The 26,076-nt window shown below is 51.1% G+C and overlaps 1 protein-coding gene across 1 annotated transcript in view; it reads right to left on the reverse strand.

Moving 5' to 3' along the window:
* LOC120933850 (asialoglycoprotein receptor 1-like) overlaps nucleotides 1–21,942 on the reverse strand; it is a 32,043-nt gene extending 10,101 nt beyond the window's left edge. The window contains exons 1-6 of the mRNA XM_040347264.1: nucleotides 21,796–21,942; nucleotides 14,341–14,412; nucleotides 12,641–12,757; nucleotides 11,048–11,113; nucleotides 5,088–5,144; nucleotides 4,424–4,575 (exon numbers count right to left, since the gene is read on the reverse strand). Of these exons, the coding sequence (XP_040203198.1) occupies nucleotides 4,424–4,575; nucleotides 5,088–5,144; nucleotides 11,048–11,113; nucleotides 12,641–12,757; nucleotides 14,341–14,389 (441 nt within the window). The 5' untranslated portion in view covers nucleotides 14,390–14,412; nucleotides 21,796–21,942. The remainder of the gene's footprint in view (nucleotides 1–4,423; nucleotides 4,576–5,087; nucleotides 5,145–11,047; nucleotides 11,114–12,640; nucleotides 12,758–14,340; nucleotides 14,413–21,795) is intronic.
* Nucleotides 21,943–26,076: the final 4,134 nt, after the last annotated feature.

Consider the following 26,076-nt stretch of genomic DNA (forward strand, 5'->3'; position numbering starts at 1 on the left):
ATCTCCAGGACCCATCTAGACCACCTCAAGGACTCATCCAGAATACCACATGGGTATCTCCAGGACCCATCCAGACCACCTCAAGGACTCATCCAGACCACCACATGGGTATCTCCAGGACCCATCCAGACCACCTCAAGGACTCATCCAGAACACCACATGGGTATCTCCAGGACCCATCCAGACCACCTCAAGGACTCATCCGGACCACCACATGGGTATCTCCAGGACCCATCCAGACCACCTCAAGGACTCATCCGGACCACCACATGGGTATCTCCAGGACCCATCCAGACCACCTCAAGGACTCATCCAGACCACCACATGGGCATATCTCCATAGATTACCTCAAGGACTCATATCTCCAGGATTAACCCAGACCACCACATGGTATCTTCAGGACCCATCCAGATATTCACACAGACTTTTCTAAATGACCCATCCGGACCACCTCAAGGACTTATCTGCAAGCCACATAGGGAATTTTATTCAAGAGCCCATCCAGACCACCTCAAGACGAGCTGAGGCTGTGCAGGAAGTGGTCTTCTCTAGCACTGAATCCACTCTCTGAGTTCCTTATATTGTCTTTCCATAATGTCTGCTACTCCTCATAATGCTGGCTTTGCTTTGTTTCATGCTCTTTCTGATCCCAGTCTCCTTATATATACCCTTCTTCCCATTCTGCCCCAAACCTCACATGTGCCACCAAGAGAACTACTCCTGCACACAGCCTTAGCCTCTTATGTGGCACCAGCTCACCCGCACACAGCCTCGGCCTCCTATGTGGCACCAGCTCACCCGCACACAGCCTCAGCCTCCTATGTGGCACCAGCTCACCCGCACACAGCCTCAGCCTCCCATGTGGCATCAGCTCACCCGCACACAGCCTCAGCCTCCTATGTGGCACCAGCTCACCCGCACACAGCCTCAGCCTCTTATGTGGCACCAGCTCACCTGCACACAGCCTCAGCCTCCCATGTGGCATCAGCTCACCTGCACACAGCCTCAGCTTCCTATGTGGCACCAGCTCACCTGCACACAGCCTCAGCCTCCCATGTGTCATCAGCTCACCTGCACACAGCCTCAGCCTCCTATGTGGCACCAGCTCACCTGCACACAGCCTCAGCCTCCCATGTGGCATCAGCTCACCCGCACACAGCCTCAGCCTCCTATGTGGCACCAGCTCCTCCGCACACAGCCTCAGTCTCCTATGTGGCACCAGCTCACCCGCACACAGCCTCAGCCTCCTATGTGGCACCAGCTCACCCGCACACAGCCTCAGCCTCCTTAGTGGCACCAGCTCACCCGCACACAGCCTCAGCCTCCTATGTGGCACCAGCTCACCTGCACACAGCCTCAGCCTCCCATGTGGCATCAGCTCACCCGCACACAGCCTCAGCCTCCTATGTGGCACCAGCTCCTCCGCACACAGCCTCAGTCTCCTATGTGGCACCAGCTCACCCGCACACAGCCTTAGCCTCCTATGTGGCACCAGCTCACCTGCACACAGCCTCAGCCTCCCATGTGGCATCAGCTCACCCGCACACAGCCTCAGCCTCCTATGTGGCACCAGCTCACCTGCACACAGCCTCAGCTTCCTATGTGGCACCAGCTCACCTGCACACAGCCTCAGCCTCCCATGTGGCACTGCTCACCTGCACAAAGCCTCAGCCTCCTATGTGGCACCAGCTCACCTGCACACAGCCCCAGCCTCCCATGTGGCACCGCTCACCTGCACACAGCCTCAGCCTCCTATGTGGCACCAGCTCACCCGCACACAGCCTCAGCCTCCTATGTGGCACCAGCTAACCTGCACACAGCCTCAGCTTCATATGTGGCACCAGCTCACCCACACACAGCCTCAGCCTCCTATGTGGCACCAGCTCACCTGCACACAGCCTCAGCCTCCCATGTGGCATCAGCTCACCTGCACACAGCCTCAGCTTCATATGTGGCACCGGCTCACCTGCACACAGCCTCAGCCTCCCATGTGGCACTGCTCACCTGCACACAGCCTCAGCTTCATATGTGGCACCAGCTCACCTGCACACAGCCTCAGCCTCCCATGTGGCACCAGCTCCTCCGCACACAGCCTCAGTCTCCTATGTGGCACCAGCTCCCCCGCACACAGCCTCAGCCTCCTATGTGGCACCAGCTCCCCCACACACAGCCTCAGCCTCCTATGTGGCACCAGCTCACCTGCACACAGCCTCAGCCTCCTATGTGGCACCAGCTCACCCGCACACAGCCTCAGCCTCCTATGTGGCACCAGCTCCTCCGCACACAGCCTCAGCCTCCCATGTGGCACCAGCTCACCCGCACACAGCCTCAGCCTCCTATGTGGCACCAGCTCACCCGCACACAGCCTCAGCCTCCTATGTGGCACCAGCTCACCTGCACACAGCCTCAGCCTCCCATGTGCCACCAGCTCCTCCGCACACAGCCTCAGCCTCCCATGTGGCACCAAGAGAACTACTCCTGCACACAGCCTCAGCCTCTTATGTGGCACCAGCTCACCTGCACACAGCCTCAGCCTCCCATGTGGCACCAGCTCCTCCGCACACAGCCTCAGCCTCCTATGTGGCACCAGCTCACCCGCACACAGCCTCAGCCTCCCATGTGGCACTGCTCACCTGCACACAGCCTCAGCCTCTTATGTGGCACCAGCTCACCCGCACACAGCCTCAGTCTCCTATGTGGCACCAGCTCACCCGCACACAGCCTCAGCCTCCTATGTGGCACCAGCTCACCCGCACACAGCCTCAGCCTCCTATGTGGCACCAGCTCACCCGCACACAGCCTCAGCCTCCTATGTGGCACCAGCTCCACCGCACACAGCCTCAGTCTCCTATGTGGCACCAGCTCACCCGCACACAGCCTCAGCCTCCTATGTGGCACCAGCTCACCTGCACACAGCCTCAGCCGCCCATGTGGCATCAGCTCACCCGCACACAGCCTCAGCCTCCTATGTGGCACCAGCTCCTCCGCACACAGCCTCAGTCTCCTATGTGGCACCAGCTCACCCGCACACAGCCTCAGCCTCCTATGTGGCACCAGCTCACCCGCACACAGCCTCAGTCTCCTATGTGGCACCGCTCACCTGCACACAGCCTCAGCTTCCTATGTGGCACCAGCTCACCTGCACACAGCCTCAGCCTCCCATGTGGCACTGCTCACCTGCACAAAGCCTCAGCCTCCTATGTGGCACCAGCTCACCTGCACACAGCCCCAGCCTCCCATGTGGCACCGCTCACCTGCACACAGCCTCAGCTTAATATGTGGCACCAGCTCACCCGCACACAGCCTCAGCCTCCTATGTGGCACCAGCTCACCCGCACACAGCCTCAGCCTCCTATGTGGCACCAGCTCACCTGCACACAGCCTCAGCCTCCCACGTGGCATCAGCTCACCTGCACACAGCCTCAGCCTCCTATGTGGCACCAGCTCACCCGCACACAGCCTCAGCCTCCTATGTGGCACCAGCTCACCTGCACACAGCCTCAGCTTCATATGTGGCACCAGCTCACCCGCACACAGCCTCAGCCTCCTATGTGGCATCAGCTCACCCGCACACAGCCTCAGCCTCCCATGTGGCACCAGCTCACCTGCACACAGCCTCAGCCTCCCATGTGGCACCAGCTCATCCGCACACAGCCTCAGCCTCCTATGTGTCGCCAGCTCACCTGCACACAGCCTCAGCTTCCTATGTGGCACCAGCTCACCTGCACACAGCCTCAGCCTCCCATGTGGCACCGCTCACCTGCACACAGCCTCAGCCTCCCATGTGGCACCAGCTCACCTGCACACAGCCTCAGCCTCCCATGTGGCACCAGCTCACCCGCACACAGCCTCAGCCTCCTATGTGTCACCAGCTCACCTGCACACAGCCTCAGCTTCCTATGTGGCACCAGCTCACATGCACACAGCCTCAGCCTCCCATGTGGCACCGCTCACCTGCACACAGCCTCAGCCTCCCATGTGGCACCGCTCACCTGCACAAAGCCTCAGCCTCCTATATGGCACCAGCTCACCTGCACACAGCCTCAGCCTCCCATGTGGCACCAGCTCCTCCGCACACAGCCTCAGCCTCCCATGTGGCACCAGCTCCTCCGCACACAGCCTCAGCCTCCTATGTGGCACCAGCTCACCTGCACACAGCCTCAGCCTCCCATGTGGCACCAGCTCACCCGCACACAGCCTCAGCCTCCCATGTGGCACCAGCTCACCTGCACACAGCCTCAGCCTCCCATGTGGCACCGCTCACCTGCACACAGCCTCAGTCTCCTATGTGGCACCAGCTCCCCCGCACACAGCCTCAGCCTCCTATGTGGCACCACAGGATTCCTCCGGTTCTTTCCTCTCGTCCGGACATGTCTGCTATCACATCGGTTATGTTATCTCTACCTTGACGCCTTGCACCTACCTGCTCCTCCTGGGTGTTGACGGCGGTCAGTCTGGCCTTTCTCCTCTGGCACATGGTTTGGGCCTCCGTCCAGGATTTAGCCAGATTGGAGAAGTAGTAGCAGCTCCCTCGGAACACGGTCCAATCATCAGGACAGGCGCCATCATAGGTCTCTAGGAGGAGAAGATCAAAATGAGACCCCCTTTCTGAGGAATTCTCCGTGAGACCCCCTTCTCAGAGACACGGAAAGGGGTAGAGTGCGTTCGCTTAGCTTAGTGGATGAGGTGAAGCTGAGCTGGCTTCAATCGTCCAATCACGTGGAAGTAAAAATCCCTTTTTTTCTCATTTTCCTTGCACATGATTGGGTAGTCTCTACAAAAGTCAACTTAGTCTACTCCTTTGGTAGACCAACCTCATTGGAGGGTGGAGCAGTGAGGTCATCAAGTTCTAACCTCTCCCCATCATCCAATGTGCTCCTATTGGAGAGAAATGGGAAATCCCCCCCAATAAGGACACAGATAGATATAAACACATGACAGAGGCTCCGCCCATTCCCCTAAAACTAAATAAAAGATTGGTCTGGAATTGGGCTGACAATCATACAATGTCTGCAGTGATTGGATACTTTCTTCCAGATGGAAGGTTGTTACATAGAAGCAACCTTCCAGTTGTGTTCTGCACTTACCGTTTTCTGGTGGAAGTTTGGGTGTCCCCCTCCTGAATGCCGATATCGGGGTTCCATCTACAGACACAGGAACAGAGGATAGTCTTTATACTTCTCACCAGAGAATGGCCCTCACTCCTCTCCCCAGAGGACTGCCACCACTCCCCTCCCCACAGAGAACTGCCACCATTCCCCTCCCCACAGAGAACTGCCACCACTCCCCTCCCAGAGAACTGCCACCACTCCCCTCCCCACAGAGAACTGCCACCACCCCCTCCCCAGAGGACTGCCACCACTCCTCTCCCCAGAGGATTGCCACCACTCCCCTCCCCACAGAGAACTGCCACCATTCCCCTCCCCAGAGAACTGCCACCACTCCCCTCCCAGAGAACTGCCACCACTCCCCTCCCCAGAGAACTGCCACCACTCCCTCCCCAGAGAACTGCCACCACTCCCCTCCCCACAGAGAACTGCCATCACTCCCCTCCCCAGAGAACTGCCACCACTCCCCTCCCCACAGAGAACTGCCACCACTCCCCTCCCCAGAGGACTGCCACCACTCCCCTCCCCAGAGGACTGCCACCACTCCCCTCCCCCCAGAGGACTGCCACCACTCCCCTCCCCAGAGAACTGCCACCACTCCCCTCCTTAGAGAACTGCCACCACTCCCCTCCCCAGAGAACTGCCACCATTCCCCTCCCTAGAGAACTGCCACCACTCCCCTCCCCAGAGAACTGCCATCACTCCCTCCTCAGAGAACTGCCACCACTCCCCTCCCCAGAGAACTGCCCTCACTCCTCTCCCCAGAGAACTGCCATCACTCCCTCCTCAGAGAACTGCCACCACTCCCCTCCCCAGAGAACTGCCCTCACTCCTCTCCCCAGAGGACTGCCACCACTCCCCTCCACAGAGAACTGCCACCACTCCCCTCCCCAGAGAACTGTCACCACTCCCCTCCCCACAGAGAACTGCCACCAATTCCCCTCCCCACACAGAACTGCCACCACTCTCATCCCAGAGAACTGCCACCATTCCCCTACCCAGAGAACTGCCACCACTCCCCTCCCCAGAGAACTGCCACCATTCCCCTCCCCAGAGAACTGCCACCACTCCCCTCCCCACACAGAACTGCCACCACTCTCCTCCCAGAGAACTGCCACCATTCCCCTCCTTAGAGAACTGCCACCACTCCCCTCCCCAGAGAACTGCCACCATTCCCCTCCCTAGAGAACTGACACCACTCCCCTCCTCAGAGAACTGCCACCACTCCCCTCCCCAGAGAACTGCCCTCACTCCTCTCCCCAGAGGACTGCCACCACTCCCCTCCACAGAGAACTGCCACCACTCCCCTCCACAGATAACTGCCACCACTCCCCTCCCAGAGAACTGCCACCACTCCCCTCCCCAGAGAACTGCCATGTAACGGCTACCCGGGCTAGTGTGAGGGTATCAGCCGTTGGAGAAGTCCTTTTCCCTGGCAAGTGGCGATATGCAGGTACCGCCGGTATATCCCATCGAACGCCCTTTCAAGAAACGAGACGGGGCTACGCTTTGAAGAGTCAAGCAGGACTGAATTAATGGGACATTTCCCTTAGCTTATATATGGTTACAACTGTGACAAGAACAATGACAATCTCCGCCCCCCCTTCACACAGATACATTGAAATAATGACATCTCCTTGAATCAATCAGTCTCTAGACATTCCGGCCCCGAGACCCACTTAACATGACCTGGCCAGGCACATTCCTTTCTCAATATAATTCAATTAACCTTTAGAACAATACACACTCACACATCATCACGTTAGCATACACCTGGCAGGAGGCTGTAACTACACAAAGGAGAGCCATTAGCTATGCAAAGGGAATATTAGCATTCAGCAGTGGAAAAAGTCACTCTACAATTAACCCTTTGAGCTCAGAATAGTTCATAGGTCCGTTACACTACTCCCCTTTTGTGGAACACTCCGGCAGACCCGGATTGATCCTTTTCGGGTCAACTTGGGGATGTCCGGTCTGCTGTTAAGGTAAAAGTTCCGTTTGCCTGGACAGTCCGTCGGCATTCCCATTGGCTTACCAGGTCGGTAGCTGATGGTGACGGTGAATAATAGAATTCAGTTCTGGAACAGTCGCTTGCTTTGCTCTCTCAATGGCTCCCAAAACCTGTTGCTGATGCTCTTGGGACAGATACGGCACCACCTGGATGCAAATCCCATTTAATCTTTTGACAATTTCCGCCTGTTTGTGCATTTCAATGTTCAAGCCACGGGACATCTCATAATACATGACATAGTGTCGTTGCATCTCTGATTTCTCACTGGCCAACTTGTCACATTCCCATTTTAGACTGTGATATTGTGCCGGATCTACAGTACATGTCGGGGAAGGTAGTCTTACCCGGGTCTCAGCAGCAAGCGAGTTGATTCCAGCAACGCGGGTGGTCACGGGACAAGCAGCAGCAGGTGTAGGTAAATAAGCCAAAGTCAGAGGGCCAATGTCGTTGCCCAGCACCACCTCGGCAGGTAGGTTGTCCATGATACCAACTGTGGTCTTTCCTGACCCGGCTCCCCAGTCTAAGTGCACCCGGGCAGTGGTTACGCAAAATACAGCACCCCCTGCGACCCGGACGGCAACTGTGCGAGTGGACACGTTCTCTGGCTTTACCAGATGTTTTTGAATCAGAGTGATAGTAGTCCCGGAATCTCTTAGGCCTTGTGCTACTTGTCCATTCACTCGTACCTCCTGACGGTGATGCTGACGGTTATCCGGAGAGGCAGCTTGTATTGGGTCTGCCTCATACAAAATTCCCAGACATTCCTCAGGGCCCCCCTCGGTCTCCAGGCAGTGGGCCGCAGAGGGACGTGATGGAGTGACCTCTGTGTTGGGTGTTGTGCGTCTCCAGTTGTTATTTGTAGCTCTCAAAGGGCAATAACGAGCAATATGTCCCGTGTCGCTGCAGTGATGGCACGTCACCCTAGTCGAATCCCGGGGGTAGTTGCTAGGCCCCTGAGGACGTGGTGGGACTGGAGCCTGAAACTCTGGGCGTGGGGTGACGGTTGGAGTACGCGGTTCTACCTTATGAGCCAGCCGCATAGTACCCTGGCTTACTTTCCTTGTCTCCGCGTACTCATCTGCTAGCCGAGCAGCCTCGTTTAAGTTAGCGGGACGGCGATCTCGTACCCAGTCTTGTATGTCTGCGGCCAGGTCTTGGAAGAAATGTTCCATTAGGAACAGCTGCAATACTTCCTCCCCGGTGTTGGCCTTGCACCTTTGGACCCAAAGGGATGCCACCCTTTGTAACTGGTTGGCCCATTCCATGTGGGAGTCCACAGCCTTCTTCTTGGACTCCCGGAAGCGCCGGCGGTAGGCTTCTGGCGTTACGGCATATCGGGTTAGCAGCGCCTTTTTAACTTGCTGATATTGTAAAATATCCTCTGGAGCAAGAGCCCGAAAGGCTTCATTGGCTTTGCCCGACAATTTCCCCGACAAAATAGTGACCCATTGGTCTGGTGGTACCTGGTGTAGTGAGCACTGCCTCTCAAAATCCGCCAAATATCCATCGATTTCCTCCTCACTTTCTACAAAAGCTTTAAATGCAGTGAACGGTATTTTCTTTCCTGTAGCAGCAGGTGGGGGGGTAGGAACTGCAGGCGTAATGGGCTGTCTCGCTCTTACAGTTCCAGTTCTTGTCCCCTCTTCGTTTGTATCTCCTCCCTTGCTTCCCGGAACAGCTGGTTGATTAGTTCCACGGACGTTTCTGGATACAAGGATAATCTCCGCTGTACAATCCCAGTAATTACATCTTCTTTGCTGACCGGTGCAAGGGGCTCCGTTCCTTCCATGGATCCATCCATTTCGTCCAGCTCCAGCAGTTCAGCTATCAGCTCCCTCCGTGGTCTGTTGCTGGCGCTCCTACCACGACTCTCCAATAGATCTTTTAGTGTGGATCTTTTCAGCCTGGCGTACTGCGACTCCATTCAGCACTTGCTCTTTGGATAAAAGGACCATCCCACTGCTGCCAACCAATGGAACGGCTACCCGGGCTAGTGTGAGGGTATCAGCCGTTGGAGAAGTCCTTTTCCCTGGCAAGTGGCGATATGCAGGTACCGCCGGTATATCCCATCGAACGCCCTTTCAAGAAACGAGACGGGGCTACGTTTTGAAGAGTCAAGCAGGACTGATTTAATGGGACATTTTCCTTAGCTTATATGTGGTTACAACTGTGACAAGAACAATGACAATCTCCGCCCCCCCTTCACACAGATACTTTGAAATAATGACATCTCCTTGAATCAATCAGTCTCTAGACATTCCGGCACCGAGACCCACTTAACATGACCTGGCCGGGCACATTCCTTTCTCAATAGAATTCAATTAACCTTTAGAACAATACACACTCACATCATCACGTTAGCATACACCTGGCAGGAGGCTGTAACTACACAAACGAGAGTCCATTAGCTATGCAAAGGGAATATTAGCATTCAATAGTGGAAAAAGTCACTCTACAATTAACCCTTTGAGCTCAGAATAGTTCATAGGTCCGTTACATGTCATCACTCCCCTCCCCAGAGAACTGCCATCACTCCCTCTTCAGATAACTGCCACCACTCCCCTCCCAGAGAACTGCCACCACTCCCCTCCCAGAGAACTGCCACCACTCCCCTCCCAGAGAACTGCCATCACTCCCTACTCAGAGAACTGCCACCATTCTCCTCCCCAGAGAACTGCCACCACTCCCCTCCCAGAGAACTGCCACCATTCCCCTCCCCAGAGAACTGCCACCACTCCCCTCCTCAGATAACTGCCCCCACTCCCCTCCCCAGAGAACTACCCCCACTCCCCTCCCCAGAGAACTGGCCCCACTCCCCTCCCAGAGAACTGCCCCCACTCCCTTCCCAGAGAACTGCCACCACTCCCCTCCACAGAGAACTGCCACCACTCCCCTTCCCAGAGAACTGCCATCACTCCCTCCTAAGAGAACTGCCACCACTCCCCTCCCCAGAGAACTGCCATCACTCCCCTCCCAGAGAACTGCCACCATTCCCCTCCCCAGAGAACTGCCACCATTCCCCTCCCTAGAGAACTGCCACCACTCCCCTCCCCAGAGAACTGCCATCACTCCCCTCCCCAGAGAACTGCCATCACTCCCTCCTCAGAGAACTGCCACCATTCCCCTCCCCAGAGAACTGCCACCACTCCCCTCCCCAGAGAACTGCCACCACTCCCCTCCCCAGAGAACTGCCACCACTCCCTCTTCAGATAACTGCCACCACTCCCCTCCCAGAGAACTGCCACCACTCCCCTCCCAGAGAACTGCCATCACTCCCCTCCCCAGAGAACTGCCCTCACTCCCTCCCCAGAGAACTGCCACCACTCCCTCCCCAGAGAACTGCCATCACTCCCCTCCCAGAGAACTGCCACCACTCCCCTTCCCAGAGGACTGCCACCACTCCCCTCCCAGAGGACTGCCACCACTCCCCTCCCAGAGAACTGCCATGACTCCCTCTTCAGAGAACTGCCATCACTCCCCTCCCCAGAGAACTGCCACCACTCCCCTTCCCAGAGAACAGCCCCAACTCCCCTCACAGAGAATGGCCCACACTCCCCTGACAAGAGGATGGCCCCCACTCCCCTCACCAGAGGACGGCCCACACTCCCCTTACCAGAGGACAGCCCACATTCCCCTCACCAGAGGACGGCCCACACTCCCCTCACCAGAACACGGCCCAGACTCCCCTCACCAGAGGACGGCCCAAACCCCCCTTTACCAGAGGACGGCCCACACTCCCCTCCCCAGAGGATGGCACTTACTCCCCTCACCAGAGAATGGTCACCACTCCCCTCGCCAGAGGACGGCCCACACTCCTCACCAGAGGACAGCCCACACTCCCCTCCCCAGAGGATGGTCCTCACTCTCCTCATAGTAGTAGAACAGTAGCAGTATTTGTATTCTGTCCCCAGGTGGCAGTGTGACTCACCTCTCCCAGTTTCCTGTCCTTCGCTGTATTCACCATCTGAAGAGGAGCCTTCAGTACCCCGAGAACCTGTAATAAGAGAAATCACAGATCAATAACAGTAAATGTACCCACACGTCCAATCCCAGTCCAGGAAGTAGCTGGTGACTCAGAGTGATGCCTGAACAAACATGGTGTCGTCCTGGTGAGAAAATCAGATGAAGGCATCGTCAGGCTGTGATCTCTATGAAAGGTAATACATACCTGGAAGGGGAACGCGGACACATTTCTCAGCATGCATGGACTTACAGCTGAAGTTTATTCTGATTATTGTTGTCCTTTCCTGGTTCCTCCCCACCGTCCCGTATTATACTGGATATGGGGGGCCACCCGTCCTGTATTATACTGCATATGGGGGGTCACCTGTCCCGTATTATACTGGATATGGGGGGTCACCTGTCCTGTATTATACTGGATATGGGGGGCCACCCGTCCCGTATTATACTGGATATGGGGGGTCACCTGTCCCGTATTATACTGGATATGGGGGGTCACCTGTCCCGTATTATACTGGATATGGGGGGCCACCCGTCCTGTATTATACTGGATATGGGGGGCCACCTGTCCCGTATTATACTGGATATGGGGGGCCACCTGTCCCGTATTATACTGGATATGGGGGGTCACCTGTCCCGTATTATACTGGATATGGGGGGTCACCTGTCCTGTATTATACTGGATATGGGGGGCCACCCGTCCCGTATTATACTGGATATGGGGGGTCACCTGTCCCGTATTATACTGGATATGGGGGGTCACCTGTCCCGTATTATACTGGATATAGGGGGGCCCCCATCCCGCATTATACTGGATATGGGGGGCAACCCGTCCCGTATTATACTGGATATGGGGGGTCACCCGTCCCGTATTATACTGGATATGGGGGGCCACCCGTCCTGTATTATACTGGATATGGGGTGCCACCCGTCCCGTATTATACTGGATATGGGGGGCCACCCGTCCCGTATTATACTGGATATGGGGGGGCCACCTGTCCCATATTATACTGGATATGGGGTGCTACCCGTCCCGTATTATACTGGATATGGGGGCCACCCATCCCGTATTATACTGGTTTTGGGGGGCCACCCATCCCGTATTATACTGGATATGGGGGGCCACCCATCCCGTATTATACTGGATATGGGGGCCACCTTTCCCATATTATACTGGATATGGGGGGCCACCCGTCCCATATTATACTGGATATGGGGGGCCACCCATCCCGTATTATACTGGATATGGGGGGCCACCCATCCCATATTATACTGGATATGGGGGCCACCTGTCCCATATTATACTGGATATGGGGGGCCACCCGTCCCGTATTATACTGGATATGGGGGGCCACCTGTCCCGTATTATACTGGATATTGGGGCCACCTGTCCCATATTATACTGGATATGGGGGGCCACCCATCCCGTATTATACTGGATATGGGGGGCCACCTGTCCTGTATTATACTGGATATGGGGGGCCACCCATAATTAATAATGAATGTGTCTGAACCCCAATTTAGGATCAGACTGTGATGTGTGGGGGCAGCACTTCCTCACCTCGGCTGGAGGCGGTGACCACAATGTTTATGATGATGAGTCCGGCACAGACACCGACCAGAAGAACGATGAGACGAGAGGAAACCGGCCGATCGAACCACCGCAGTCCTCTGCTGACTGATAGAGGGAGAGAGAAGAGTGCTCAGAACATGGAAGATGTATTACTGACACCCCATCACCACCCCGACCTCCATTACCTGATCTCCCATTCTCCAATACAGGGGAGATACTACCATCACCACCCCGACCTCCATTACCTGATCTCCCATTCTCCAATACAGGGGAGATACTACCATCACCACCCCGACCTCTGTTACCTGAACCCCTTTCCTACAATGCAGGGGATATCTACCCTGACTTCCATTACCTGAACCCCTGATCTCAAATACAGGAAAGATACTATCATCACCACCCCGACCTCCATTACCTGAACCTCCGTCCTCCAATACAGGGGAGATACTACCATCACCACCCCGACCTCCATTACCTGAACCCCGATCCTCCAATACAGGGGAGATACTACCATCACCTCCCCGACCTCCATTACCTGAACCCCCGATCTCAAATACAGGAAAGATACTATCATCACCCCCCAAACCTCCGTTACCTGAACCTCCTTCCTCACATACAATTGAGATACTACCATCACCACCCCGACTTCCATTACCTGAACCTCCGTCCTCACATACAGTACAATTGAGATACTACCAGCACCACCCCAACCCCCATTACCTGAACCCCATCCTCCAATACATGGGAGATATTATTATCACCACCCCATCACCACCTGACCACTATTACCTGAACCTCCTCCTTCAATACAGGCGAGATACTACCATTAACCCATCACCACCCAGACCACCGTTACCTGGACTCCTGTCCTCTAGTACAGGGGAGATATTTTCATAATCACCCCATCACCAGCCAGACCTCCATTACCTGAACCCCTGTCCTCCAATACATGGGAGATACTACCATCAACCCAACACCAGCCAGACCACCAATACCTAGACTTTTGGCTTTCAATATATGGGAGCTTTTACCTCCATCTCCTAACCATCCAGACCACCATTGCCTGGACCCCTGTGCTCCAATACATCAAGGATATTACTACAAACTCATCACTGGATAAACCTCCAATACAGGGACCCTTGCCCTTTAATTTATGGGAGACGTTATAACAATCCCATCACCACCCAACCTCTATTACCGGGACCCCTGTCCTTCAATGCATGGGAGATATTACCATCACCACCCGACCTCTATTACCGGGACCCCTGTCCTTCAATGCATGGGAGATATTACCATCACCACCCGACCTCTATTACCGGGACCCCTGTCCTTCAATGCATGGGAGATATTACCATCACCACCCGACCTCTATTACCGGGACCCCTGTCCTTCAATGCATGGGAGATATTACCATCACCACCCGGCCTCTATTACCGGGACCCCTGTCCTTCAATGCATGGGAGATATTACCATCACCACCCGGCCTCTATTACCGGGACCCCTGTCCTTCAATGCATGGGAGATATTACCATCACCACCCGGCCTCTATTACCGGGACCCCTGTCCTTCCAATATTTGGGAATTATTACTACAACCCCATCACCACCCAGACAACCTTTGCCTGGACCCCTTCCTTTAATTCATGGGAGATATTACTACAACCCCATCACCAGACAGACCCCCATTACCTGGACCCTTTTCCTCCGATAAGTACAGACTCTGGAGATCGTTCTCCATCTTTGTCTTCTAGACCCCGAGCACTGCAAGCAAATCATACAAGAATTAGAGCCCAACAAATACAGAGATGAATGGATGAGGCAGACTTGTCATTTTACTGGATTCATATTTTCTTGATGGCAGCGCCCTCTGTAGGCACAATTCTGAAGCGAGAAAGGATTTGGGGTATAAAACAGTGACGGAGGAGAAATTCAGAGTCCAGAAGAGATACTGAGGAGGGTTTGGGGAGTATGAAAGGGACAGAGGAGGGATTAGGGGCCCAGAAAAGAGACTGAAGTATTATTATGTGCCCAGAAAAGAGACTGGGGGAGGATTGGGGTACCAAAAGAGTGACAGAGGAGGAACTTGGGGTCCAAAAGTAGGATTAAAGAGGGACGGGGGACTGAATAAGGGTCTGAAGAGTGATTAAGGGGGTCCAGAAAAAAGGTAAAAAGAGATTTGGGGTCCAAAAAAGAAACTGAGGAGAGATTGGGGGTCCAGATAAAGGACTGAGGAGAACTTTGTAGACTGTAGAAGGATTTGGGTTTCAGAAGAGAGATCAAGCAAAGATTGAAAGTCCAGAATGGGACAGAAGGGGGACCAGATGAGGGTCTGAGGAAGGATTGGGGGACCAGATGAGGGTCTGAGGAAGGATTGGGGGACCAGATGAGGGTCTGAGGAAGGATTGGGGGACCCGATGAGGGTCTGAGGAAGGATTGGGGGACCAGATGAGGGTCTGAGGAAGGATTGGGGGACCAGATGAGGGTCTGAGGAAGGATTGGGGGACCAGATGAGGGTCTGAGGAAAGATTGGGGGACCAGATGAGGGTCAGAGGAAGGATTGGGGGACCAGATGAGGGCCCGAGGAAGAATTGGGGGACCCGATGAGGGTCTGAGGAAGGATTGGGGGCCCAGATGAGGGTCTGAGGAAGGATTGGGGGACCAGATGAGGGCTTGAGGAAAGATTGGGGGACCAGATGAGGGTCTGAGGAAGGATTGGGGGACCAGATGAGGGCTTGAGGAAAGATTGGGGGACCAGATGAGGGTCTGAGGAAGGATTGGGGGACCAGATGAGGGTCTGAGGAGGGATTGGGGGACCAGATGAGGGTCTGAGGAAGGATTGGAGGCCCGGAAAAGCTACTTACGATGGATTAGACATGTGCAGAACAAAAAAAAATTGATTCGTTATTTACATAAATTTATCTGCTGCCTTTTACCATTTCTGGTCACATGACTCTGAACATGGGAACTTTTCCTGTCAAACTTATCAACAGGAGGAAAACTAAATCATAAAAATGACAGAAAAGGTCAAAGTGCCACAAAAAAAGGAAGCTGTTCTGTTTTTGAGCTTTATAAATAGTTCTTCACAACACAGGGTCCGTCCCCTCCTCCGCCCGTGTTTGCTGACAGTCAGCTCCTGTGGGGCAGATCCACAAAAGAATTACGCCGGCGTACCTATTGATACACCGGCGTAATTTTAAAGTTCCCGCGTCGTATTTTTGTTTTGTATCTACAAAACAAGATACGACTGCATCTGGGATCGATCCGACAGGCGTACGTCTTAGTACGCCGTCGGATCTTAGGTGCATTTTTCCGCCGGCCGCAAGGTGGCGTTTCCGTCGAATTCTGCGTCGAGTGTGCAAATTAGCTAGTTATGGCGATCGCCGGCGCATTTTGTTACGTCGTTTGCGTTCGGCTTTTTCCGGCGTATAGTTAAAGCTGCTATATAGTGGCGTACTCAATTTTAAGTATGGCCGTCGTTCCCGCGTCAACATTTTTATTTTTTACGTCGTTTGCGTAAGTCGTTCGCTAATAGGGATTTGCGTAGAATGACGTCACCGTCGTAAGCATTGGCTTGTTCCGGTTTAATTTCGAGCATGCGCACTGGGATACCCCCATGGACGGCGCATGCGCAGTTAAAAAAAAAATCATTTACGTCGGGTCACGACGTATTTACATAAAACACGCCCCCATCACATCGATTTGAATTGCGCGCCCTTACGCTGCCAAAGATACACTACGCCGCCGTAACTTACGGTGCGGATTCTTTGAGGATTCGGGGGGAAAAAAAGTAAGTTACGGCGACGTAGTGTATCTTAGATACGCTACGCCTGGCGGAATAATGCCTTGCTGACTGTGGATCTACCCCTGTACCTACTACTACAGGATAATATATTTACTTCCATCCCTCCGGACCAGACCAAGACCAAAAACCAAGAACAAGACCAGACCAAAACCAAGAACAAGACCAAACCAGACAAAAACCAAGAACAAGACCAGACCAGACCAAAACCAAGAACAAGACCAGACCAGACCAAAACCAAGAACAAGACCAGACCAAAACCAAGAGCAAGACCAGAGCAGACCAAAACCAAGAACAAGACAAGACCAGACCAAAACCAAGAGCAAGACCAGAGCAGACCAAAACCAACTCCAAGACAAGACCAGACCAAAACCAAGAACAAGACAAGACCAGACCAAACCAAGAGCAAAGCCAGACCAAAACCAAGAGCAAGACCAGACCAGACCAAAACCAACTCCAAGACAAGACCAGACCAAACCAAAACCAAGAGCAAGACCAGAACAGAACCAAGAGCAAGACCAGACCAAAACCAACTCCAAGACAAGACCAGACCAAACCAAAACCAAGAGCTAGACCAGAACAATACCAAGAACAAGACCAGACCAGACCGAAACCAAGAGCAAAATCAGACCAAAACCAAGAGCAAGACCAGACCAAAACCAAGAGCAAGACCAGACCAAAACCAACTCCAAGACAAGACCAAACCAAAACCAAGAGCAAGACCAGACCAAAACTAAGAGCAAGACCAGACCAGACCAAAACCAAGAGCAAGGCCAGATCAAAACCAGGAGCAAGACCAGACCAAAACCAACTCTAAGGCAAGGCCAGACCAAAACCAAAACCAACAGCAAGAGCAAGACCAGACCAAAAGCAAGAGCAAGACCAGACCAAAACTATGGATGGGTTCACAGCAGAACGTGTAAACAGTAGTGTTGCTCACGAATATTCGCATTTCGAATATTCGTTACGAATATGGCATATTCGAATATTCGCGAATAACTCGAATTTCGCGGCCAAAATTCGCAATTCCGAATATTCGTATTTTTTCAAATTTATTTTTAAAACAGATCACATCCTATCGACGTCTAAAAGCATTGCTGGTATGATTAGAGACCCTGGGCCGAGTAGCTAAGCTGAGGCGATCCTTTTATGTTGCCGAATATTCGCAATCGCGAATATTTGATTTCCGAATATTCACGAATACTTTCTCCGCCCTTCTTTTGCATCAGAGCCAATCAGAGTTCTCCTACCACAGTTGTCAAAATTTCGCAATCAATTTCGCATTCGCATTAGCGAAATTTCGCAAACATTTTTTTTTTATAAAATATCACGAATATTCGATTTTAGCGAATATTTCACGAATATTCGTCTATATATTCGTGATATATCACGAAATCGAATATGGCGTATTCCGCTCAACACTAGTAAACAGGCAAAACATTTGTTTGAACACGTGAACACCGTTAAAGTCTATGGGACACGAACATGAAAAATCAAAAGTGCTCATTTTAAAGGTTAATATGCAAGTTATTGTCATAAAAAGTGTTTGGGGACCCGGGTCCTGCCTGCCCCAGGGGAGTGTTTGGGGACACGGGTCCTGTCCCAGGGGAGTGTTTGGAGACCTGGGTCCTGTCCCAGGGGAGTGTTTGGAGACCTGGGTCCTGTCCCAGGGGAGTGTTTGGGGACCCGGGTCCTGCCCCAGGGGACATGTATCAATGCAAAAAAAGTTTTAAAAACGGCCTTTTTTTGGGGAGCAGTGATTTTAATAATGCTTAAAGTGAAACAATAAAAGTGAAATATTCCTTTCAATTTCATACCTGAGGGGTGTCTATAGTATGCCTGTAATATAGTGCATGTTCCCCGTGTTTAGAACTGTCCCTGCACAAAATGTAATTTCTAAAGGACAAAAGTAATTTAACACTACTTGTGGCTATTAATGAATTGTCGGGTCCCGGTAACACAGAGAAAAGTCATTGAAAAAACGGCATGGGTCCCCCCAGTCCATTACCAGGCCCTTTGGGTCTGGTATGAATATTAACCACTTGCCGCCCGCCCTATTACAAAATGATGGTGGCAAAGTGGTTTCAATATCCTGACCAGACGTCATATGACGTCTTCAGGATATTGAGCCGCTGCGCAGCCCCGGGGGCACGCATTGCGGCGATCATTGTTGCGATATGTCAGTCTGACACCCCCCAGCACCGATCTAGGTAAAGAGTCTCTGATGGAGACTCTTTATCAAATGATCAGCCGTGTCCAACAAGAAGACTTGCGTCTGTCAGACACGAGTAGAGGAGTGCTGATCGGCTGCTCCTCTGACAGGGGGGGTTTGTGCTGATCAATTATCAGCGCAGCCCCCCAGAGGCTGCCCACACTAGACCACCAGGGATGCCAACAGACCACCAGGGATGCTCACCACCAGGTATGCCACCCTAGACCACCAGGGATGCCAATCAGTGCCCACAATGGATGCCAATCTGTGTCCCCCACAATGGGCATCACTGATTGGCAGGCATTGTTTGGCACTGATTGGCATCCATCAGTACAATATATTACAGTACATCCGTGCCACCTATCAGTGCCCATCAATGCCCATCCGTGCCACCTATCAGTGCCCATCTGTGTCACCTATCAGTGCTCATCCATGCCGCCTATCTGTGCCCACCCATGCCGCCTATCTGTGCCATCTATCTGTGCCCATCAGTGCCCCATCAGTGCTGCATATTAGTGCCCATCATCAGTGCCCATCAATTCCACCTCATCAGTGCCACCTTATTGGTGCCACCTCATCAGTGCCCATCTGTGCTGCCTTATCAGTGCCCAATAGTGAAGGAGAAAACTTACTTATTTACAAAGTTTTGTAACAGAAACGAAAAAAAAAGCATTTGTTTTTCAAAATTTTCTGCCTTTTTAATTTTTTAAGCATAAAATAAAAATCGCAGAGATTATCAAATACCACCAAAAGAAAGCTCTACTTGTGGGAACAAAATGATAAAAAATAAGTTTGGGTACAGTGTAGCACGACCGCGCAATTGTCATTCAAAGTGCGACAGCGCTGAAAGCTGAAAATTGGTCTGGGCGGGAAGTGCCCTGTATGGAAGTGGTTAAGGGGAACCCCGAACCAACATTTTATAACTGAGGGCAGGGCCTCCAGTCACGTGGACGGGTGACCCCACCCCCTCTGACGTAAAGCGGGTTTCCCTTGATATCCATACCAGACCTAAAGGGCCATGCCATTTTTTTTCAATGACTTTTCTCTGTATTGCCGGGACCATACAATTCATTATAGCCGCAAGTAGTTTTAAATGACTTTTTGTCCTTTAGAAATTACATTTTGTTCAGAGACAGTTCTAAACATGGGAAACATGCGCTACTTCACAGGCATACTATAGACACCCCCCAGGTATGAAATTTAAAGGAATTTTTTACTTTTATTGTTTCACTTTAAGCATAATTATTAATATCACTGCTCCCGAAAAAAACTGCCATTTTTTGGGGCAGGACTCGGGTCCCCAAAACCTTTTTATGACAATAACTTGCATATTAACCTTTAAAATTAGCACTTTTGATTTCTCCCATAGACTTTTACAGGGTGTTACGCTGCGTTTCTAATTTGCCGAAAACACCCCAAATTGTTCGCTATTTGGCGAACAGACGAACGCCCGATGTTAGAGTCTAACTCATGTTCAACTTGAACATTAAGCTCATCCCTAACCAAAACCAAGAGCAAAATCAGACAAAACCAACTCAAAGACCAGACCAAAACCAAGAGCAAGACCAGACCAAAGACCAGACCAGATCTAAACCAGGACCATGACCAGATCAAGACCAAAACAAAAACCAAGACCAGACCAAAAAGAAGACCAAGACCAGATCAAAACCAAGATCGAAGCTGACCTAGACCAGACAAAGACCAGACCAAAACCAAGAACAGAACAAGTCCAAGATCAGACTAGACCTAGACTGGACCAGACCAAAGACCAGATCAAAACCAGGACCAAGACCAGATCAAGATCAAAACAAAAACCAAGACCAGACCTAGACCAAAACCAAGAGCACGACCAGACCAGATGCAAATCAAGATCAAGACCAGATCAGACAAAGATGAGGCCAGATCAAAACCAAGAGCAGACCAGACCAGATCAAAACCAAGATCAAGAGCAGACCAGACAAAGACCAGACCAAGTCCAAGGTCAGACTAGACCAGACCAAAACCAAGACCAAGAGCCGATCTAAACTAGACAAAGACCAAAACTAAAACCAAAACCAAGACCAGACCAAAATCAGGACCAAGACCAGACCAAAACCAAGATCAAGAGCAGACCTAGACAAGACAAAGACAAGACCAGACCTAGACCAAAACCAAGACCAGGCCAAGTCCAAGATCAGACTAGACCAGACCAAAACCAAGATCAAGAGCCATCTAAATTAGACAAAGACTAAAACCAAAACCAAGATCAAGAGCAGACCTAGACCAGACAAAGACCAAAACTAAAACCAAAACCAAGACCAGACCAAGATCAGACCATGTCTAGCACCCCCCCCCCAGGTCAGACACAGGAACCTTGTTTAAAGAGAAACTCTACCTGGGCTGGGAAGAGGGGTGGGCAGAAGGGTCACTTTAGTAGGAAGGGGGCCTGAAAAGGGGCAGAACCTGCAACCTACACTGATGATGTCATTGATGGCTCATGGAGGGGGGGAGGGGGCACATTTTTGCCCGTGTTCTTTGTAGGCTCCGGATCACATGATGGACCACACACATTATGGTTGTTCTCTATGGAGAAGTGACCGCCAGCTTCTCCTAACCCATCCCTGCTCTTGAAGTATCCTGCGTGGCCAGAGGGAATGTTCATATTGTCGGGAAAACTTTGGACACGTGCAATATTGTGTCTACAACGCCCCCCCCCCCCCCCCAGCAACAGACCCATTGTGACCATGTGACTGGAGCACTACAAGTGCCTGCAAGAAGATGGACAAAAATCAGGTCAGTCCAAGGGCCGCACTGTCAGGAATCACCACCAGGAGGGCGGAGTTACCCTTTAAGTAGCGACCTCTGGGGGAGGAGCGAGGAGGGTGAACGCATTACGATGACTGACCCCCAAGTTGGTGACAACGATAGGGTGGGTTCCTCACACATCCACCAATCTCTGAGGGATATTCGGGAATTTAGCTTTTAGGGGTTAATAAAAAAAACTGAGATTTAAAGTGGATTGGATATTCCGGAGTTACCCCTAAAATGGCCAGGCCCATCCCCCCTGCAGACGATGCCACCCCCCGGATTCCTGGAGAGGCCACCTGCAGCTTTAGAGCGCCATCCACAGACCGGACGGGGCGCTGCATCTTACCTCCCGCCTCTGCCAGATCTTCTCCGTCCGATTTTCCCAGAGGGACTGCGGAGAAGACCGAGGAGTCTTCCGAGTCACCCCAGATTTCCCGGAAAGAAGAACTGCCGACTCCACAATCTGCCCTCCAATATTACACAACATCGGAATTCTGGAGACTCGAAAACTTCCCTCCCCCCACCAACTGCAGAGAAAACAGGAAATCCGAGAAAACGAGGGACGGCCAGGGGATCCATCATTAACCCCTCCATGTCCCCCATTCTACAGACTGCACCCCCTACACATGGGAGCCAATCAACAATGCTCCCTATCATACAGATAAAGGGGGACTCCGGACTAGTAGAGATGAGTGAATCCGTCCGGGATCAGTAGGGATAAGTGAATCTGTCCAGGATCAGAAGGGATGAGTGAATCTGTCCAGGATCAGAGAATCTGTCTGGGATCAGAAGGGATGAGTGAATCTGTCCAGGATCAGAGAATCTGTCTGGGATCAGTAGGGATGAGTGACTCTGTCTGGGATTAGTAGGGATGAGTGAATCTGTCCAGGATCAGAGAATCGGTCTGGGATCAGTAGGGATGAGTGAATCTTTCCAGGATCAGAAGGGATGAGTGACTCTGTCTGGGATTAGTAGGGATGAGTGAATTTGTCCAGGATCAGAGAATCGTTCTGGGATCAGTAGGGATGAGTGAATCCATCCGGGATCAGTAGGGATGAGTGAATCCATCAGAGATAAGTAGGGATGACTGAATCTGTCCAGAATCAGTAGGGGTGACTGAATCTGTCTGGGATCAGTAGGGATGAGTGACTCTGTCTGGGATCAGTAGGGATGAGTGAATCCGTCCGGGATCAGTAGGGATGAGTGAATACGTCCGGGATCAGTAGGGATGAGTGACTCTGTCTGGGATCAGTACGGATGAGTGACTCTGTCAGGAATCAGTAGGGATGAGTGAATCCATCAGGGATCAGTAGGGATGAGTGAATCTGTCTGGGATCAGTAGGGATGAGGGAATCCATTCAGGATCAGTAGGGATGAGTGAATCTGTCTGGGATGAGTGAATCCATGCAGGATCAGTAGGGATGAGTGAATTTGTCTGGGATCAGTAGGGATGAGTGAATCCGTCTGGGATCAGTATGGATGAGTGAATCCATCAGGGATCAGTAGGGATGAGTGAATCTGTCTGGGATAAGTAGGGATGAGTGAATCTGTCTGGAATCAGTAGGGATGAGTGAATCTGTCTGGAATCAGTAGGGATGAGTGAATCTGTCTGGGATCATTGGGACATCGTCCTCTCGAATCAGACCCCCCCTCCCCCATAGTAGTATAATGGAGAACATTTACTACGTCACTGAGACTAATAAAAGCTCAGGTGACCCATCGGGAGAATCCATTGCTTGCAGCATTTTGGACGATCGATCGATCTGTCCAATAGTTATCACTCTATCCATCCATTACAAGGAGCATGTTGGAGACCTCGGCACACTTCCACCCTTTAGAACTTTCCCTTTGATGAGAAATGAGGATCAGATCTGCATTAGGCGCTCAGCGAAGGGCCGGCGACGTCCGTCTAGGTGGCTGTGGCCAATGGACCTCTCAGCATGTCTTTGGAGTGAGGGAGGAAAACCGGAGAACACAATCAGAGTGTGCAAACTCCATAGAGTAGAGGATCATATAGAAGTGTGATGTATAGTGAATGACCAGTAGAGGGCAGTAGAGGGTCATATAGAAGTGTGTTGTATAGTGAATGACCAGTAGAGGACAGTAGAGGATCATATAGAAGTGTGATGTATAGTGAATGACCAGTAGAGGGCAGTAGAGGATCATATAGAAGTGTGATGTATAGTGAATGACCAGTAGAGGGTCATATAGAAGTGTGATGTATAGTGAATGACCAGTAGAGGACAGTAGAGGGTCATATAGAAGTGTGATGTATAGTGAATGACCAGTAGAGGACAGTAGAGGATCATATAGAAGTGTGATGTATAGTGAATGACCAGTAGAGGACAGTAGAGGATCATATAGAAGTGTGATGTATAGTGAATGACCAGTAGAGGGCAGTAGAGATCATATAGAAGTGTGTTGTATAGTGAATGACCAGTAGAGGACAGTAGAGGGTCATATAGAAGTGTGATGTATAGTGAATGACCAGTAGAGGACAGTAGAGGGTCATATAGAAGTGTGATGTATAGTGAATGACCAGTAGAGGGCAGTAGAGGATCATATAGAAGTGTGATGTATGGTGAATGACCAGTAGAGGACAGTAGAGGGTCATATAGAAGTGTGATGTAGTGAATGACCAGTAGAGGACAGTAGAGGATCATATAGAAGTGTGATGGATAGTGAATGACCAGTAGAGGACAGTAGAAGATCATATAGAAGTGTGATGTATAGTGAATGACCAGTAGAGGACAGTAGAGGATCATATAGAAGTGTGATGTATAGTGAATGACCAGTAGAGGACAGTAGAGAGTCATATAGAAGTGTGATGTATAGTGAATGACCAGTAGAGGGCAGTAGAGGATCATATAGAAGTGTGATGTATAGTGAATGACCAGTAGAGGACAGTAGAGGATCATATAGAAGTGTGATGTATAGTGAATGACCAGTAGAGGACAGTAGAGGATCATATAGAAGTGTGATGTATAGTGAATGACCAGTAGAGGACAGTAGAGGGTCATATAGAAGTGTGATGTATAGTGAATGACCAGTAGAGGACAGTAGAGGGTCATATAGAAGTGTGATGTATAGTGAATGACCAGTAGAGGATCATATAGAAGTGTGATGTATAGTGAATGACCAGTAGAGGACAGTAGAGGATCATATAGAAGTGTGATGTATAGTGAATGACCAGTAGAGGACAGTAGAGGGTCATATAGAAGTGTGATGTATAGTGAATGACCAGTAGAGGGCAGTAGAGGATCATATAGAATTGTGATGTATGATGAATGACCAGTAGAGGACAGTAGAGGGTCATATAGAAGTGTGATGTATAGTGAATGACCAGTAGGGGACAGTAGAGGATCATATAGAAGTGTGATGTATGGTGAATGACCAGTAGAGGGCAGTAGAGGATCATATAGAAGTGTGATGTATGGTGAATGACCAGTAGAGGACAGTAGAGGGTCATATAGAAGTGTGATGTATAGTGAATGACCAGTAGAGGACAGTAGAGGATCATATAGAAGTGTGATGTATAGTGAATGACCAGTAGAGGACAGTAGAGGATCATATAGAAGTGTGATGTATAGTGAATGACCAGTAGAGGACAGTAGAGGATCATATAGAAGTGTGATGTATAGTGAATGACCAGTAGAGGACAGTAGAGGATCATATAGAAGTGTGATGTATAGTGAATGACCAGTAGAGGACAGTAGAGGATCATATAGAAGTGTGATGTATAGTGAATGACCAGTAGAGGGCAGTAGAGGGTCATATAGAAGTGTGATGTATATGGAATGACCAGTAGAGGACAGTAGAGGATCATATAGAAGTGTGATGTATAGTGAATGACCAGTAGAGGGCAGTAGAGGATCATATAGAAGTGTGATGTATGGTGAATGACCAGTAGAGGACAGTAGAGGATCATATAGAAGTGTGATGTATGGTGAATGACCAGTAGAGGACAGTAGAGGATCATATAGAAGTGTGATGTAGTGAATGACCAGTAGAGGACAGTAGAGGATCATATAGAAGTGTGATGTATGGTGAATGACCAGTAGAGGACAGTAGAGGATCATATAGAAGTGTGATGTATAGTGAATGACCAGTAGAGGACAGTAGAGGATCATATAGAAGTGTGATGTATAGTGAATGACCAGTAGAGGACAGTAGAGGATCATATAGAAGTGTGATGTATAGTGAATGACCAGTAGAGGGCAGTAGAGGGTCATATAGAAGTGTGATGTATATGGAATGACCAGTAGAGGACAGTAGAGGATCATATAGAAGTGTGATGTATAGTGAATGACCAGTAGAGGGCAGTAGAGGATCATATAGAAGTGTGATGTATGGTGAATGACCAGTAGAGGACAGTAGAGGATCATATAGAAGTGTGATGTATGGTGAATGACCAGTAGAGGACAGTAGAGGGTCATATAGAAGTGTGATGTAGTGAATGACCAGTAGAGGACAGTAGAGGATCATATAGAAGTGTGATGTATAGTGAATGACCAGTAGAGGACAGTAGAGGATCATATAGAAGTGTGATGTATAGTGAATGACCAGTAGAGGACAGTAGAGGATCATATAGAAGTGTGATGTATAGTGAATGACCAGTAGAGGACAG

This window comes from Rana temporaria, chromosome 3 (assembly GCF_905171775.1).
Source record: "Rana temporaria chromosome 3, aRanTem1.1, whole genome shotgun sequence".
Classification (NCBI taxonomy): Eukaryota; Metazoa; Chordata; class Amphibia; order Anura; family Ranidae; genus Rana; species Rana temporaria.